This window comes from Biomphalaria glabrata, chromosome 2 (assembly GCF_947242115.1).
Source record: "Biomphalaria glabrata chromosome 2, xgBioGlab47.1, whole genome shotgun sequence".
NCBI classification, from domain to species: domain Eukaryota; kingdom Metazoa; phylum Mollusca; class Gastropoda; family Planorbidae; genus Biomphalaria; species Biomphalaria glabrata.
Window position 1 is genome coordinate 53,887,032 of NC_074712.1, and position 17,786 is coordinate 53,904,817.

At 32.1% G+C, this 17,786-nt stretch overlaps 1 protein-coding gene and 1 long non-coding RNA gene across 2 annotated transcripts; both read left to right on the forward strand.

Moving 5' to 3' along the window:
- The first annotated feature begins 11 nt into the window (after nt 1-11).
- Nucleotides 12-5,155, forward strand: LOC106071956 (uncharacterized). Its single transcript, XR_001218516.2, has 4 exons — nt 12-148; nt 3,304-3,375; nt 3,700-3,774; nt 4,856-5,155. It is a non-coding gene; the product is annotated as an uncharacterized LOC106071956 (long non-coding RNA).
- Nucleotides 5,156-11,969: 6,814 nt separating this feature from the next.
- On the forward strand, nt 11,970-15,610 carry LOC106071541 (NADH dehydrogenase [ubiquinone] iron-sulfur protein 6, mitochondrial-like). Its single transcript, XM_013231710.2, has 4 exons — nt 11,970-12,139; nt 14,409-14,462; nt 14,602-14,721; nt 15,332-15,610. Exons 1-4 carry the CDS (start codon nt 12,002-12,004, stop codon nt 15,464-15,466), a joined length of 447 nt encoding a protein of 148 aa, XP_013087164.2. The 5' UTR covers nt 11,970-12,001; the 3' UTR covers nt 15,467-15,610.
- The last annotated feature ends 2,176 nt before the right edge of the window (nt 15,611-17,786 follow it).

Below are 17,786 nucleotides of genomic sequence, written 5' to 3' on the forward strand. Positions count from 1 at the left end.
ATTTTACGTAAAAAAAAATACGGACCCACTCCGCGTATATTTATTTATGTAGTTAAGTGCCCATTTTCAGTTGATTTTGTATACCCGGTACTCTTCAAAACAAGAAATATAGACTCTACTTTTGTTTTGTACAAAATGGCGACTAAAGGTAAGAAAAGAGAAGGTCGTTTATAAATCTAAATACTTTTGAGTAACTTTGTATCTGTCTAGTCTAGATTCTAGAATAATTTCAAAGTTTAGTGTAGTCGAAAATTGTCAGTAAATGTCTCTGGGCATCTAAACTATTACCGACCAGTCTAGTCTGAGTAGAATCTAGATCCCTAGTCTTACTTTAGCAGCGGTTAGCCTATTTAACGCTATTAAGGCGGCTATTACTTATTAGCCATCTTAGGTCTAGTACTCTAGACTCTAGTCTACTGTCTCTAGAGTCCTAACCTAGTATAAACTTATTATAATAAAGTCTATTATATTATAGATCTAATTATTATTATACTGTATACTACTATACTAATAGTCTATTTATCAACTATAAATTATAGTAATATAGACTATAGTCTAGTATAAATTATAGTCTATGACTCTTATATTGACTCTAATACTATAGACTATAGTAATAGATATTTAAATAGATTTTATATTTTCTATCTCTATTAATATTATTCTATTATTATTATTACTATTAGTCTATTATTTTTATATTAAAGGGAAACTCCGATGGTTTTGACAATTTTTGATATAATATGTGTTTTGATTTACAGATAATGAATATATTCTTTTTTTTTTATTTGCAATAATAACTTAGTAATTGATGTTTTTCCTGCGCATCCAAAACAGTCAGACTTTCATCAGGTTTCTATGTGACGTCACAAAGGTGTTTTAATCTATTGACTTATTGTATAACAGGAGACCATACAGCAAAGTTTACATTCTCGTAAAAGAAATATATCTTTGTCTATGCAGTTAGATCTAGGATCTTGTAAGCAAAGAAAAAATGCGTATTAAAAGTAGATTTACATGCTTGACTAATCACGGCAGTGTGTATTTTCTCGCCAGACCACACAACAAACACTATCGCTTGGTTTTCTTATGACCGACTACATGTAGTCTCGACTAGCCTTACACTGACCAGCTTGTTAGAATCATTCAGACACACGATCTATTTACTTCTTGGGATAGGGAGAGGCTTAGATGAAAATGTTACTTTTTTTTCTCGAGTTAGTTATCCTAATGCTTTTGGATCTATCTATACATGTTTATATATATAACTGTATCATAGCTCTGGACTAGGCCGTCACTAAGCCTAACAGCTACTTTAAGAATGAAGCGATACGATTGGTTAAATCAAGTTTCTCTTTCAGTATTGTTTAGGGAAGTGACGCATGAAATAACTTAAAACAAAATCTCAAGGAATCCCGTTTTTTTTTTAGATGTCAAGAATTTAATGACTAATTTATTAAATATAAAATTTTCTAAGCATTTAAATAAATAAAAAATGATATAATGTTTACTATTACAATTTTTTACGCAGAATTTAAATATGTTAATAACTCAAATTTGAAAAACTATCGGAGTTTCCCTTTAAATTTAAATAATTAAATATTATAATAATTATTATTATTATTATACTAATTATACATAGTTTATTTAATCCAGACATTACATGAATTTGGACACTCACTGTTTTTGTGGTCATTAAAATTAAATCTTTATTTAATATTTAGTATGAAACTAGCCCGTTGTATAATGTGCTTGTCCATTTTCCAATGATTCTGACCCAATTTCCTTCTATTTAGCTGTCTTTTTATGTTTAGTAAGAAAAATCGAATTTCAAATGTGTAAGTCAGGTTGTTGTTTTTTCCTATGTTACCAGGATGACTTTACCTCTTCCTAGGGTTAAGACTATATTTTTTGGTTGGCTAAGTCTATGCTAATGAGCCCGGTAATATTTATTCTGTTTTTGGAGCTGATTTTTTTGATTCATAAATGAATAAACAAAAAGCACAAAAATTCAACATACATCTAATCATGCAAACATAAAATAATTCTAAAAGTCGGTATATTAGTCAGTATCCCAGTAACCTAATTTTGGTAGAATAAGTGTGTTCATGTTTTTATTTTTCGTGTTCGTATTTATGCATAATTTGAAAACATCTTAATGATTTCATGTGAGGGGCTATGCCTGGGTATTTTAAAATTTAATTAATGTTAATATAGAATTAAAATCTGAGTTTATTGATGCCTAAATATAGAGACTGTTTGAAATAAATTATGGTGTCCAGAATCAAATAATGTGGGTCAAATTTGTCTGAATTAAATGAAAACAAATGGCCTCTTTGACCACAAATATAGTAACAAATATAGGTTAGGTGTACAGATATAAGTAGTCATCCTTATTCTCCTTAAACTTAAGAAGATTTTGATACTTCATTTTCTTTTCTATGTCAAACCATTGTCAAATAATGCACTGTCAAAGTCAAACTTTGAAATTTTGGCCTATAGGTGTCATAATAGTATAAACTACTCTATATAATCATAATAATATAGAAAAAATATAAATCTAGATAGATCTAGAATTAATATTCTAGAATCTATAGAAATAAATCTAATACTAGATCTATCATAGATGAGTAGGTCAGTAATAGATCTAGTAATTACTAATTAAATTATAATTTTCATCACAAGTTATTATAAATATTAGTTACTAAGTTAGTAGTTTCACTTCACTCACATCTTTATCACTACTTCTGACACTTGAAGTAGATCTACAAGAGTGAATAGAGCTTAGTAAAAGAATAGATCTAGATTCTGTCTAAATCTATATTATATCTATTACTGGTACTGACTAAGCAGTGACTAGTAGTAGTACTACTTAGACTTAGTACTTAGTAGACTTTACTCTAAGACTGTAGGTTAAGTTCTACATTGACTACAAATATCTATAACAGAACAATATTTAATTTTAATCTCAGTATTCCCATATTGATTCATTAAATATAGATCTATCAGTACTTATACATTTGGGAAAAAGTTTTTGAAAAAATACAAAGAATCTTGGTGTTATAAAACCAAACCACAAAAAGTTAACAGTTATCCTAGAAGCTAAATGAAAGTGACTGACTGCAAGTACAAATTCAAATAGGAGCTTTTGAATTAATCTTTCTTAATAGCCTCATTTGTTGGAGAGTTTAACATCATTATCATCATCATAATATCTGTTTAAAATAACTGTTATCCATAATATTTATACTATGACATGTGTTTATTATTAGATTTATATTATATAATGATATTCATCAATTTTAGGTATTGGATTTGTTAGAAAATTATGGCATGAGAAGCCTGATATTGCAGCTTCCTTGGTTGTTGCTTGCATAGGTAATTATAGTGAAGCTTTTTGTTCTTTATACCAGTACTTTGGAATTAAATTTTGTAGTCCTGTATATGATGAGTCTTGAGCAAAATACTGAAAGGCAGTGTTAATCTATTATAATAATAAAATATACATAAGATTTTTTAATAGCCTATATTCTGTAGCTAATGATTTCATGTGGATAGCACAATGACCAACCACCTTTACTTTTTTTTCCCTTCCTGGTCTTATTATGTATTTTCAAATCAATTTAATTTAATTTTTTTTTTAGTATTGTGAGCAGGAGAAGCATAATTAAAGAAAATATCTTTTCTTTTTTTTTTCTAAAGGTACATTAGGACTGATAAACTTTGCCTTCAGATATGATCCAGAAACAGCGCATCAACACAGATATGAATATACAGGTTGGGATGATTTTTGTTTCTTTATTGCCAAATATTTATCAATGATGTATTATTATTATTATTCTTTCAACACAATCTGCATCTTTTTCTTCTTATATTAACAATGGCACAAACATTATCATCTTGCTGGAGATGTATATAAATAACTGGACAACACACTGAAGAAATATCTGTGTTCTTTTCTTACTTCTTTATTAAACTTTTTCAAACTAAACATATACATAGATTTTTAGTTCACAACAACTTGTCTTAAATATTTTGATAATATTCAACTTCTACTAATACTACTCTAACTGATATAACTTATTATCGAAACAACTGAATGATACAACTTCAATTTCAACTAGTGGACCTACATTCGTTTAAGAACTCATTACAACGCCAAGACAGTTACTATGCAAGGACCCCGGTTAACTAGCTCTCCCCCAATTTATACTTTTTCAATCCATACTTTCCAGAATCATAGAAACTTCTATTCTAAATATTTGATTTACTAAGACCTTCTAGAAACTGATGTATGCAATTTTTTTTCCTGACCTCTTTCCCAGATTGGATAATTATAATTAATGCATATTTTTATTATTTGTTCTGTGTCTTCTTTGACCTGACACCGGTTTCTGGTAAAAGGTTGAATTAGGTCACAGTCACAGTATTGATTGGACACAGGTTACTGCTCAATAGATGTTATAATATTCAATACAATGCTACCTAGAAATATTATTATAATTTTAGTTAATAGCTGCTAGGGTTTTGGGCTTTATTAGTGGAGTTGCTTAGGGTTAGGGTGCAGAAACATGACACCAACACAAATATGAATTTACGTTAATGCTCGACATTACAGCACTTTGCTTCTCTCTTCTTCTGGGAAATATTATTATAATTTTAGCTACTATATGTTAGGTTTGTGGGCACCATTGGTGGAGCTGAAAATAATCATTGGAATATAAGCTCATATAGTGCAAAAAATATTTTTTACATTTTTAAAATTTATAATAGATAGATATTTAACTGGTTAATTTTAGAAAGTCCATCAAAATTTTTACACCAAAATTATAATATATACAATGTCGTATATTTTCAGTAATCAGAGAAGAAGATGCTAATCCAAGACTGAAACAGAAGGGCATCTACAACTGATGAAGTTAAATTATGTATTCATTAGCTTTCACTTATTTATAGATGGATTGAATACACTTTTTGATTCAGTGTTGCAGTAGCAATCCATGGTCATTATATCACATTGAAATGAGCTGGATTTTTACCAAGAATACTAATAATTTCAAGCTGTGTCTGAAATAGTGACTAATAATATAAATTTACTCCTAACATGCTTTCCCTATTAAGTAGTACAGTTGAATAAAATATGTTTGTTTTGTTTTAATATTTTGTTGTTTAAAATTTTTCTATAACCAGTAACTAATCAAATGCTCAACCTGCAATTGATTGTTTCAGAAAAGAAGAGACAAAAAATGTGTTTTTCATTTATGCAGTAAAGATAAAACTCAAATATATCACAATCAAAATATTTTTTTTTTTAATTTTAAAAAAACCAAATGCTTATCTAAAGGGGAACAACAAGTCATTTCCCTTGTTTGAGATCAAAATAATTAATTTCCAATGAGAAATTGACTTTTTTTTTCTTTACTGATTCATATTTTGTTTGGTACAATAAATAATTGTTTGAAGTATCAACTTGATCAGAGAATTCATGAGGGAGAAATAGCGATAACAATCATTTAATGGGCCTAAACCCAACAAATTTAGCCATATCAGTGAATACTGAAATTTAGTTTCCCTTCTTGGCATCATAAAAAATAATTAATTACCAGTAATTAATTAACAAACTTGATTACTTTTTTTTTAATTGATTCATGTCTATGTCAATGAATAATGGTGCAAAGTTTCAATTTGATACAAGAATAGGTGTGAGAGAAATGAGGCATACACACAGACAGAGAGTTGATATAAGCTTTGTAAAAATAAATCTAACAATCTTTTGAGTACTGGTTGTTTTTAGGTCATGTCTTTTATTAGGAATTATTGTGTGATACTCACAATTAGAGCAAATGTTGTTAATATACATGATTTTCTACACACACACAAGTTTTTATATTTTTCTTATTACTTAGTTTGTTGAATATTTCTTTCTGTTTTCTGGAAACTTGTACAAGTCTCACCCAATGTTAGAACTGACTAGTATGCCCACATTTGTTTTCCCTTACAGAAAGTCTAAATTGTGAACTGATAATTATTTTCTTATATAATTGTTTTCATGAGGGTCATTGAATTTATTTCATTCTTTCCTAAGATAATTTCTCTGCTTGACATGTCTATACCATGACATTCCTATGCCATAATATTTCTGCTGCTCAAACTTTTCATGCCAACTCTTTATTAAAAATTGTAAGATTTGCATATTATAATGTGCTTATCACTCTATCTTTGTGAACAGGGGTAATATCCTTAAGCTTTGTAAGTTTAGCTGTTTTCTGAGCAATTTATAACTACCAATTTATGTCTCAATTCTTTATCAGCAATAATGTATCATTTTGTTCATTGTCACCCTGTGTGATATCTAGGAAATTGACTATTCCCACTTGATCATGGATCTGTAAGTGTCAAAGACGTAAATTAGTTTAAAAAATATTTAATATAAACAATGTAGGAAATAGTATCTCTAATATTATAGAATTATTTTATTAAATAATGGTAGCAATAAACTATTTAAAATTTATTGAAATAACAATAACATAATCTTTTCACTGATGGGTCATTTTCAACCCAGGACCCTTCATGTCTCCCCTTTTATACATTTAACGGTCTATGTTTGGAACTATCTTCCAGATAAACAGGAATTCCGGAAGTCATTTTAGCTTATCTGTCGAAAGATATCACAATAGTTAAAATATTAGTTATCCGCTAGCCATATTGGTTGTGACATTGGTGGATAAAGCTAAGTGTGCATTTTACTTCTACCACACCCATTCTTCGATTAAGATGAATAGTTAAGCAATTATTTATTGCACCTAAAATAACACTAATAAAAAAGAAACCAATTAGTCTATTAATTATTGATAATTAGTTATTGTTGATATCGAATAAGGGAAATAACTTTTTATTGAGAGATAGTAGTACATGCAGAGTTCTTCCCCTTAGTTAAGCATTGTTTTTTAGCGGCCCCCGAAAGGGGGAAAAGACACTATTAGTTTTGATGTCTGTCCATCTGTCTCGTTTAGATCTCGTAAACTAGAAAAGATATTGAAAATCCGACATCACAATATTTTAGATCATTCAAAGTTCTGATGCGATGGCTACTTTTTTTTTCTGAAAGCGAAAAATCTAATTTTTTAAATCAGTTATGCAAGCAGTTTTTTAAAGAGAAAAAGTTAATTAGTATGCATTATAAGTTAGACCTAATTTAAAACGAATAGTAATCTAATCAACTTTATTTTCCTGAACTTTTTTTCTTATTGCGGAAAATTTTTTTTTTTTAATTTTTTTTTTTTGAAGATTTGAATAAGAGATTGAGCCTTTTCAAAAAATTACATCAATTATAAGACATCAGTTAGGCCAGGGGAGGCGCGGTGGTTGAGCGGTAAAGCGCTTGGCTTCCGAACCGGGGGTCCCGGGTTCGAATCCTGGGGAAGACTGGGATTTTCAACTTTGGGCGCCTCTGAGTCCGCTCAGCTCTAATGGGTACCTGACATTAGTTCTGGAAAAGTAAAGGCGGTTGGTAGTTGTGCTGGCACCCTCGTTAACCGTAGGTCTCAAAAACATATGAACTTTACATCATCTGCCCTATAGACCACAAGGTCTGATAGGGGAACTAGTTAGGCCAGGTTCACATCTAACTTAACATTCAATTTCACCTATCCTTTGATCTGCGGGACTGTTGGGGCACTACACAAGATCTGTTAACCTTCTTTCTCCATTCCATCTCTCATTTGTCTTTGATATAATTTCATTCGGATGTTCTTTCTGAAAATATTGAAGCCTGCCTCGGTGGACCACTTCGGGGGCCGATTTTGAGTTTGTGTTTCCACACAAACTGTCTTTTGTAACCTTGTTATATTTGCAGCTAAAACTTTGTTCAACTCCATACTAGATCTACTTACCAATATTTATCTAGTATGGGCATTCATGGATGAATGGTTTCAATTTGTTTGCATTTTCCCTCAAGAAATAGCATTGAGCTCAAAACTCAAATACAAAATTCCTCACCTTCATTTGGTTCTTAACCTGAGCTCTGCTTCCTTGGTCATTATGCCTTACATACTAATATTACATAAACCCATGACTCATTAATCATTTTTTAGGGGGAGGGATGGGGGAGAGAGCAGAGCCGGCATTAATTGTTTTGGTGGGGGCCTCGTAAAGGACTTTAAAAAAAATTGTGAATCTTTGATCAAAACCCTAGTGCCAGTTTGGCTTTGAAGTACATTTGTGCTATCAGCGGTTGGAATGAGCTAGAAAATCGCTATTAGGGAGAAAAAACAATTGACAAGGAATCACAAACGTTTACGGAAAAAATGAGTCTCAGCAAAGGAACAATGTTTTACAGTCAAACATTTCCATTAAGCAGTTTCTTGCAAAACGGAACTGAGCATGTCGTGGCACTGTGTCTCGATTGTTTCATCCAAATCAAAGGAGAGTGTGTGTGTGGGGGGGGGGGGGATTGTTAGGACAGTAGGCGAGAAGATCGTGTATAGTAAGCGAATAAATTCATGATTACTTGGGCAAAACAACAACTTCATAATGAAATGTTGAATAATGCGATCGATCATGGTTTGAATTCTGCTGTTCAAAAGTCGCAAATTGCTTTTCTTATAGCATTGACAATTTGATCACTTGCATCAGGTGAAAGAAGTTTTTACAAGTGAAAATCTCTCTATATATAATTCTCTTCATGACCCAACCATGCCTGACACCACCAAAAGTCATGGAGTGAGAACTCTTTTATTTCTGCAAGTTGGACAAGAGCTACCCCACGTAACTTTTGCGGCGAAAAAAAAAAGAGGGAGGGGGAGAACAAGTAATCTTCTCTGTATTCGCCCGTCACAAAATAGAAGGGCCGGACTTAACCATTGAGGGGCCTATGCAAAACGGATTGCGCAGAGCCCAGTTTGGTTAGGGATACGGATAATAAGTGAAAATTAAGAGTTTGTATTGGAAAATAAATTCGTCTTTGCATTTTATTCATTCTTTCATCATCATCATCATCATCACTCCTTTGAGTTCCTCATGGAACATAGGGCCTCGACAAAAACACGCCACTCTCCACGGTCTCTTGCTAGCTTTCTGATGGTTTCCCAGCTCTTCCCGGTCTTCTCTGCTTCTTCAAGTACACTGCGTCGCCATGTTCTTTTTGGTCTTCCTCTGCGTCTTGTTCCCTGGGAGTTCCACTAAGGTCTGCCTAGCTCTGTTGCTGGTATCTTTTCTAAGGGTGTGACCAATCTATTTCCACTTCCTCTCTAAGATCTGCACTTCTATATTTTTCTGTCCACTCATCTCCCACAGTTTGGTGTTATCTACTTTGTCATACCAGTGTATTTTTAGGATATTTCTCAGGCATCTGTTGATGAAGGTCTGTATTTTTTTTGTTGTGGCTTCAGTTGTTCTCCATGTTTCAGAACCATACAGTAGGACAACCTTGACATTAGAGTGAAAGATTCTTAGTTTAGTCTTGTTTGAGATGTAAGGAGATTTCCAGGTTGGTTTTAGCTGTGTAAATGTCTGACGCGCTAGATTTATACGGCGTTTAATGTCTTCATCTGTTCCACCTGATATACTGACTACACTCCCAAGGTATATAACATTTTCTACTTGGTCTATTGTCTGAGAATCTAGTACTATGTTTCCAATTTGTTTATTGTTTACTTTAAGTACTTTAGTTTTTTGGTGGTTTATTTTGAGGCCTACTCTTTTTCCTACTTCGCTTAAAGCTGTGACCTTTTCTTGCATATCCTGTAGTCTGTGTGATAATAGGGCCATGCCATGAGCGAATTCCAGATCTCCCAGCTTTTGCGTGAGAGTCCATTGGATTCCTTTCCCTGCGTTAGAGTAGGCTTCTTTACTATGTACGAATTACTTTACGAGCCTTGCGTGTAGCGAAGTCATACAGTATATCATAAAAATTCTGCTTCCAACGTAGATCAAACTCAGTAGCATGAATTACTAAATGTTTCAATCTATCTTCGAGAATTGTTGACCCTCAAGTAATTCTTCATTATTTTGAGGCGCGAGAAGCTTATTTCACCAGATTCCACAATTACGGGTACTGTATAATGCCTTTTTTTTTATCGCGATTGACGTTTTCCATATTGAATGAGACCCCAAAATGACAATTTTGTCTATATTTCAGGAAATTATTAGGAGTTTTCAAAAGACTTTAATAATTTCCGGAGATTTCCAGGACTTTTTCGTATATTTTGCAATTTCAGGAGATTTCCAGGAGCTCCTGGTAAATCAGGAGGCCGCAGAAAATCTGTTATAAGTTATAAAATGTTTTAATTTAATCATTTACACCTTTTACACCTAGGAAAGTGCGGGGTACACTGCGGTCGCATAGGTTGTTGCTCCCTTTGCAAGTATTAGGATGCATTATAAAAAATTTTATTTAATGCCAGGGCCGATTTTGAAACCCAGACCACCCATGCAGTCTGAAGTATTTAAAACTACTGACACTTGTCAGCTTTTCGTCTCCAATACTGATGTCCCATTTTAAGGCCTGTTGGCTATTGGTCAAAATACATTTTTTTCTGCATTGCTTTGCATATCAATGGAAGCGGAACTCTTGCCTAGAACTAGATGCGTATCACCATGTCAGCTAATTCTTCTTCTGTCCCTGCCACTGAGAATAGTTTCCTGCAGGGCAGGAGTGGGTTCATGCGCGTTTCTTGACATTCCCAGTATCGAAATTACCATTTTCGCGGCGTATTCTTCCATTAGAGCACCAGGGAACGGGCTAGTTAGAGCCTAGTACGTGGACGCCAACCAGTCCGCCTTACGCGGCCCGTAAAGGCCACACTAGTCAGTCCAGTCTTTCCCAAAGTGAGATCCGCAAATCAGCCGGGACACAGGAGATCCCAACCAACCCTCGAGTTGGTGTCCAGCGTGGTGGTCGCGATGAGATGATACTGGAACGCCGCTGTCCCTGCCACTAGACCATTTATTTCATCTGCAAAGCGCATGTTAGTAATTCTTCTTCCTTTCAATGCTTACAAGAACCTTTGTAGCCACCAAGAGCATCTCCCATTATCCTTTTAAGGAAGATATTGAAAAGAGTTGGTCAAAGTAGGAGTGAGACACTTCAGGCATGGACGCCCGAAGGATTTTTTGCAGGGGGGGTGCAAGTTACTACCTTTAGTCGTGGCTTTAACTTTCTTATTACTTTCTAGTTACACAGATTATTTAAGAAAAGAACTAGTGCACCGCCCCCGCCCTTTTTTTTTTTTTTTGCTCTATGGGATATTAAGAGCACTGTAAATACTTGTTTCATGAAATAAAAACAACAACTAAATCACCGAATAAACTATTTACTGTAGCCTAAACGTTGTCAATTTTATCCGTGCCTCCCGACGGTTAACAGACTGCAAACGTTGACTGTGGCTATCGAAACTGTCAATAACTTTAATGAAGAATATTTGCTTCTTGTCGCGATGGACAAGCTGGGGGTGAACGCTTATCGTTCACAGTAGCCTACTGAGAGTGTACTTACCGTTTATTTTACTCATTTTCACTACTTATTTTACTTTACTTAATTACTTTACTTTCTTTTATAGTTTGTTTTCTTTGCAAACGAATATTCAAATTGATTAGAGTAATACCATTAGTATAATCACTAAACTTAGAGACACTTCAGGACAGAAGAATAAAAGTTAAGTATCTATAGATCTAATACATAAAGCACTAAACCATAATTTACAAATAGAAAAACAAAACCTAACAACATACTCAGAATAAGACACAAAGATAGAAGAACATTTCTTATTCCATTCGCTAGAACAAATTCGTACAAGTATTCCTTCTTCCCTATAATTACTAATGAATCAGCCAGGAAAACCAACGACTTAGCAAAGTTTAATTGCATGACTTATAGATTGACACATAATTAACGGCTGTAATATATATTATATAAGACAAGAAAAAACGAAAACAAAAATCTAAGTTGTCAGCTTTAAATAACTATAACTTCAAGTTGGCATAAAGGTCACAATTCACAACAAAAATGGCTGCCTTGTCTCTTAGGATGCTATCTAAGTCTAAGGCTAACATTGTTGCTACTAGTGTAAGAGCATTTTCAGCGTCAACTGTCAAATATATAAATGAGGGGCCAAATGTTTATAAGCCTACACATACGGGACAAGTAAGTTTACAATTAAAAATGATAAAAATTTTTACAATAGAATTAGAATTCTAGATCTATTTTTAATAAAAATAAAATTTATTCTTAAAATCTTAGAATCTAGGTCTAGATCTTTTATCTAGATCTAGTAAGTTACTAGATTCTTAGTCTTAGTTTCTAGACTAGAGTCTAGTTAATGATCACTACTCTAACTCTAAAAGTAAGAGTACTAGATCTAGATCTATTCTAATACTACTAAGAGTAAGACTAAGTGAGTAAGAGTCGTAGTCTAAGTAAGTCCACTCTTAGCTCTAGTCTTTACTAGTCACTAGAGCCAGACTACTCAATTACTAGTGACTAGTCTTGGTCTAGTCTGTAATATAATAATAATAATTAAATATTGACTAATACTTAAGTCACTTAATAAGAAGTTAAGTCTATCTAGTATCTATTATTAATTAAATAATGAGTATTTTTCTATATTATATATTATTATAATTAATTATGTCTATTATGAGTATATTTAATATTATAATTTTTTTTCTAAAGTATTATTTTAATTATAATATATAATTATCTATATATCTAATATTCTATTACTCGACTATTTTATATTTCTAGATATAGTTAGAGGAAAAGAAAAGGGATATGATATAGAACTAATTTTACTAATCTAACTAAATCTAGATACTAGTCTGCCAATTGGTCATTTTTTAATTTGGTGTCCCATTTCTGGGTTTTCGGCAGTCCTTTTTAAAGTTTTTTTCAGTGCAATTTATGACTTGTCTTCTAAAGGAAGTTCATGTGTTTTCAGTGTTTCTGATCTGTATCCAGTTCTTTTTTAACATATATGTGCATTCCCCTCACATTTTCCAGTGTTACGGAAACAACATCGAAAGAACCATCTGACCTAAGAAGACCCAGTTTCAATTGGGATTTTATTACATTATTACACTTTATATACTGGTATACATTTTCTGCAATGAATTACTGCCAAACCAGAGCATGAAAGAATCCTTCCTTCAGCTGCTTTTATAACTAAGCTCACATGTCATAACACAGTGGTTCTCTAACTGGGGTCTGTGGACCCCTAAGGGTCTGCAAGATGACTAAGAAAGTCCACGGAAAGATGAAAATTGTATACAATGAAAATAACTTCTTCAATAAAAATTATCAAATCAGATAATTTTAATAATAATCATTTCACTCTGCACTGCTGTTGTTGTTGAGATTTACATGAGCCAATCAGGCTGTTTGGCGTACTTGTGTGGTTTATTATCATGATAGATGTTAGCACTAGTGCTCCTCTTTCTGCTCTGTAGCTGTCCAAGAGATCACCAGTTGCAATTGACCTTTCACAGATGAATCCATACTTATGCAATAGCAGCTATTGAAACCCTAACAAATGTGTAAAGAAGGATACTGTACCATAAATTCTGGTTAAGAAAACAACAACTTATCCAAATTGTTAAGAAGTTGTTGACTGCTTTCCAGTCATCTTATTTGGTACAATATGGATTCATTGTCATAATGAACCTCATCACAATTAAAAGAAACAGATTTGAAATTTGTGGTCATTGATCTTATAAAATCTCATCAACTCCAAGTATTCATTTTTTAAATTTTTATAAAACAAAAAGTTATAATCTCCTTTAATAAAATGTTGTTTTTTTTTGTTTACATTTGTTACATATATAATATGTAATATGCATTTATGTAGCTATTTCACTTAGGGGTCAGTGGCAAATTTTGACTATATAAAGTTGTCCCCAGGTCAAAAAAGTTTGAGAATCTCTGTCATAACAGACAGATGGTTTGTTTTTTTTTATCAGGAGGAAAGACACATTTTTTAAAGTGGCAGCTGATGGCGCCTGACTGTGATCCATGGTCGAATCTTTTTATCCTTTTTATGCACTTGAATGTATGGAAGCTGACACTACCAAGTCAATTTAATGCTAAAAATAATTTTATAAGTAACTACAAAACCTTTCATTTTCTCAAGAACACAGCACACACAAAACATAGATAAGATTCATGAAAATATATATATTGATGAACTTTTTTGAAATAATATAATATACTGATGATACTAATAATAATACTAAAAAAAAACATTTACAATCATTAAATGTTGCATTCATTTTTTAAATAAAGCTGACAATGATACAGTATTTTGTATTTATAGGAAACTGTTTCTCTTATTGTAGATCTATCATTCCTTAATGGTTTGTAATTTATATTTTTTGCTTCTAAGTCTTAGGAAGTTATAACTTAAATATATTTTTTTTAGGTTTGGGACAAAGATGATTATAGAAATCTTCGCTTTGTTGACAAGGACAAACTGGTATGAAAAAAAAATATAAACTTTTTAAGTATAGCAACCTAAGGTTAAAACTAGTTATATTGATGTTAGGATTTGTACATTTTCTGATCACTGTCATAAAACTATACACTTTAATATTATTTTTGCTTGTCATGTGTAGATCAATCCTAATTGGGCAATAAATCTTATCCAAGAAGATCCAGTTGTGGTGGTAGACAAGAATCATGCCTGGTCCAATAGCTGTGGAGCTCTAGGTCACCCTAAAGTTTATATTAATTTGGTTAGTTGTTTTTGTTTTGTCTTTCTTATTTCCCCATTACATAATGAATTAAATGATTGTTGTCCATTTTGTAGAATAGTTCTTTATAGGATACTTCATAGATTACTTGATTAGACATATGTTCAGTTGAATTTTAAAGATCATTATTTTTGTTAAACAATTTTGAAATTCTAGACCAAATTTGAAAAAGGAATATGTTAGCATTCAGAATTCACCATCATTTTATTTATAGTAGAAGTGAAATTCTATAGCGGGTATAAATCATGATGGGTAAAGTGATTTGCATCCCATGCTATAAAGTATGTTCCTTTTACTTGATGAAAGGAGCAATGTGCTGAAAAAGCAGCACTATCTGTTTATAAACACATACAGAATTCTGTTGTACATAATTGTATTATTCAAAAATGACCAATTTTTAATAAGAAAGACAAAATTTGTATACTCATATATTATGCATCTGTTTGTGTTGCTACTGATTTGTTAAATCACATTTTTGGGTTTTAAGTGCAGCCAAATAATGTCAATGCAGAAATATATAATAATGATAGAGTCATGAACTGAATTTCAGACAAGCACATTTTTATGTATACATTTTTTTTAACTATTACAGGACAAACCTGAAATAGCTGTCTGTGGTTACTCAGGGCGAAAGTTTATCCAGAAGAAATACTACAATGAAGCCAAGCATGGCCCAAGCATAACATATGAAGCCTATCTGGAGCAAATGAAAGGAGATTCTAGATAAAGATGTTATATTTTTTTCTGTAGAAATTATGTGTACAGTTGTATAATAGAGTGTGGGCTTGAAAGTTATATAGCAAAGGATATTGACTTTTAAAATCTCTTTTAACATGGTATAGTGTTAATAAATGAAGTTCAATAAATATAAGCTTTCAGGTTTTATTGTGTTGTTAAAAGGCACACAAAAGAAAGGCCATTGATTAACATAAATTATTTGTAAATAAAAATTATTAAGATTTATTGCTTCACTTAAACTAGCGTTGACTTTTCAAGTCTAATGTTAAATGATGTAGTGGTAATAAATTAATAAAGTTTTATTGTGTTGTTAAAAAGAAAATAAGAAACAAAATACTTTAAAAAACAAAGCTTGTATGAAGTGTACTTGTATCAATTAGTTAGGACCAGTCAGGTAATTAAATTAATTAAATTTGTAATACATCTACACTAACAATAAAAAAAAAAGCATTTTATAAAAATTTAAAAAAATGAGGTAATGACCTGAATTCAAAATCATGGCTCTAGCCTTCTCAAGCCAACATGGTAACCACTCTGCTAGTGAAGAGCTTATGAACGTGGAAGATTGTATAGTTGTCTTTTGTTTCCGTAGTATTGTCCTATTTTTCATGTTTGTGTTCACTAAGAATCAGACGACGACCTAAAAATGGGACTAATTCAGCTTATACCATCACTTCAGTCAATTACAATTTCTTTCCTTTGTTCAAAATACTAAACATAATGATCTATTACAAATAGTTAATTAACTAATTGGTTCATTTTTTTTTTTATTAATTCTTGCATTGTCAGGTAAAAGAAATAATTGTGCAAAATTTCAGCTTGATCCAAGATTGGGTGTGGGAGAAATATTGTGTACAAACCAGAGCGAGTTTTATAATGAAAAATGGCTATTGATTAAAAAAAAAATATATATATTTTAATAAAAATTACTAAGGTTTGTTAGTTCACTTTGTGTTGTTCACTACCAAACAAAAATTGTGTATTTTATTAATAATGCTGCTGTCTAAATGCATTAGTGGGTCATTGTGTTCTTATCACTTTTTTGGGGGGAAGGGGAGGGTATCAAACCTAGTGGCATGTTCTGGTTTCTACAAATAAAACCTTTTTTTTAATTTAATAACCACACATCCTTTGATTACACTTATAATAAAATTTCTGAAGTTTAAAACAGTAAATTTATATCAGTACTCTGCCACAATTGGAGGAGATGGAATACTTATCGAATGGCCAATAGAAAAAAGCTAGAAAAATCCATTGCAACTGGTAAGCTCTGATAGCCACAGATCATAAATTGGAGCACCAGAACTAACAACTACTACACTGATAAATCACCTAACTACCCTGCACAGTTAGATTGTCTTCCTAAAGGATGGAAAAACATCCTCCAAAGCTTGATTCCTCCTATGTGAAACTATTCCAATTACAATATTATTACAATATTATAACCTATTACAAAGCTCAACAAAAACAGCGAGACAATTGTTCTTCAACTTATACCAGCATATATTGAACTAGAAGGCAATTTGAAGGCTGACATACCAGCCAAGTGCGGGAGAACAAATACAAAATTGAACATTGCACTTTGTCCAGAAGAAATAATTATAACCTATTACAAAGCTCAACAAAAACAGCGAGACAATTGTTCTTCAACTTATACCAGCATATATTGAACTAGAAGGAAATTTGAAGGCTGACATACCAGCCAAGTGCGGGAGAACAAATACAAAATTGAACATTGCACTTTGTCCAGAAGAAATAATTATAACCTATTACAAAGCTCAACAAAAACAGCGAGACAATTGTTCTTCAACTTATACCAGCATATATTGAACTAGAAGGAAATTTGAAGGCTGACATACCAGCCAAGTGCGGGAGAACAAATACAAAATTGAACATTGCACTTTGTCCAGAAGAAATGAAGAAAGTAATAGTGAATAAACAAGAAATAAAAAAGCTCTCATCCGAATACAAGAAAAACTGCGCCTATTATAAACTATCCGACATGATCAATATGTAATTTTTCACCTCAGAACCAGACTTAACAGAATGAGACATGTTTCAGAAGCTAAAAATCAGGACAGGCAAAATCTGCCCTTCTGGAGTGTCACCAGAGAACGCTGACCATGTACTTCAAATCTTCATTCTTTATCAAGAGGCCCTAACAATTAAGACAATGGCCCCCAAAACAACCCTATAGAAAGAAAACTAAATGGACAAAATAATTTACTATGTATTTTACTTTTTTTCACTATTTGAAAATGTTGACTACTAGAAATTAGACCATAACAAAAGTGTAGTCCTAAATATTA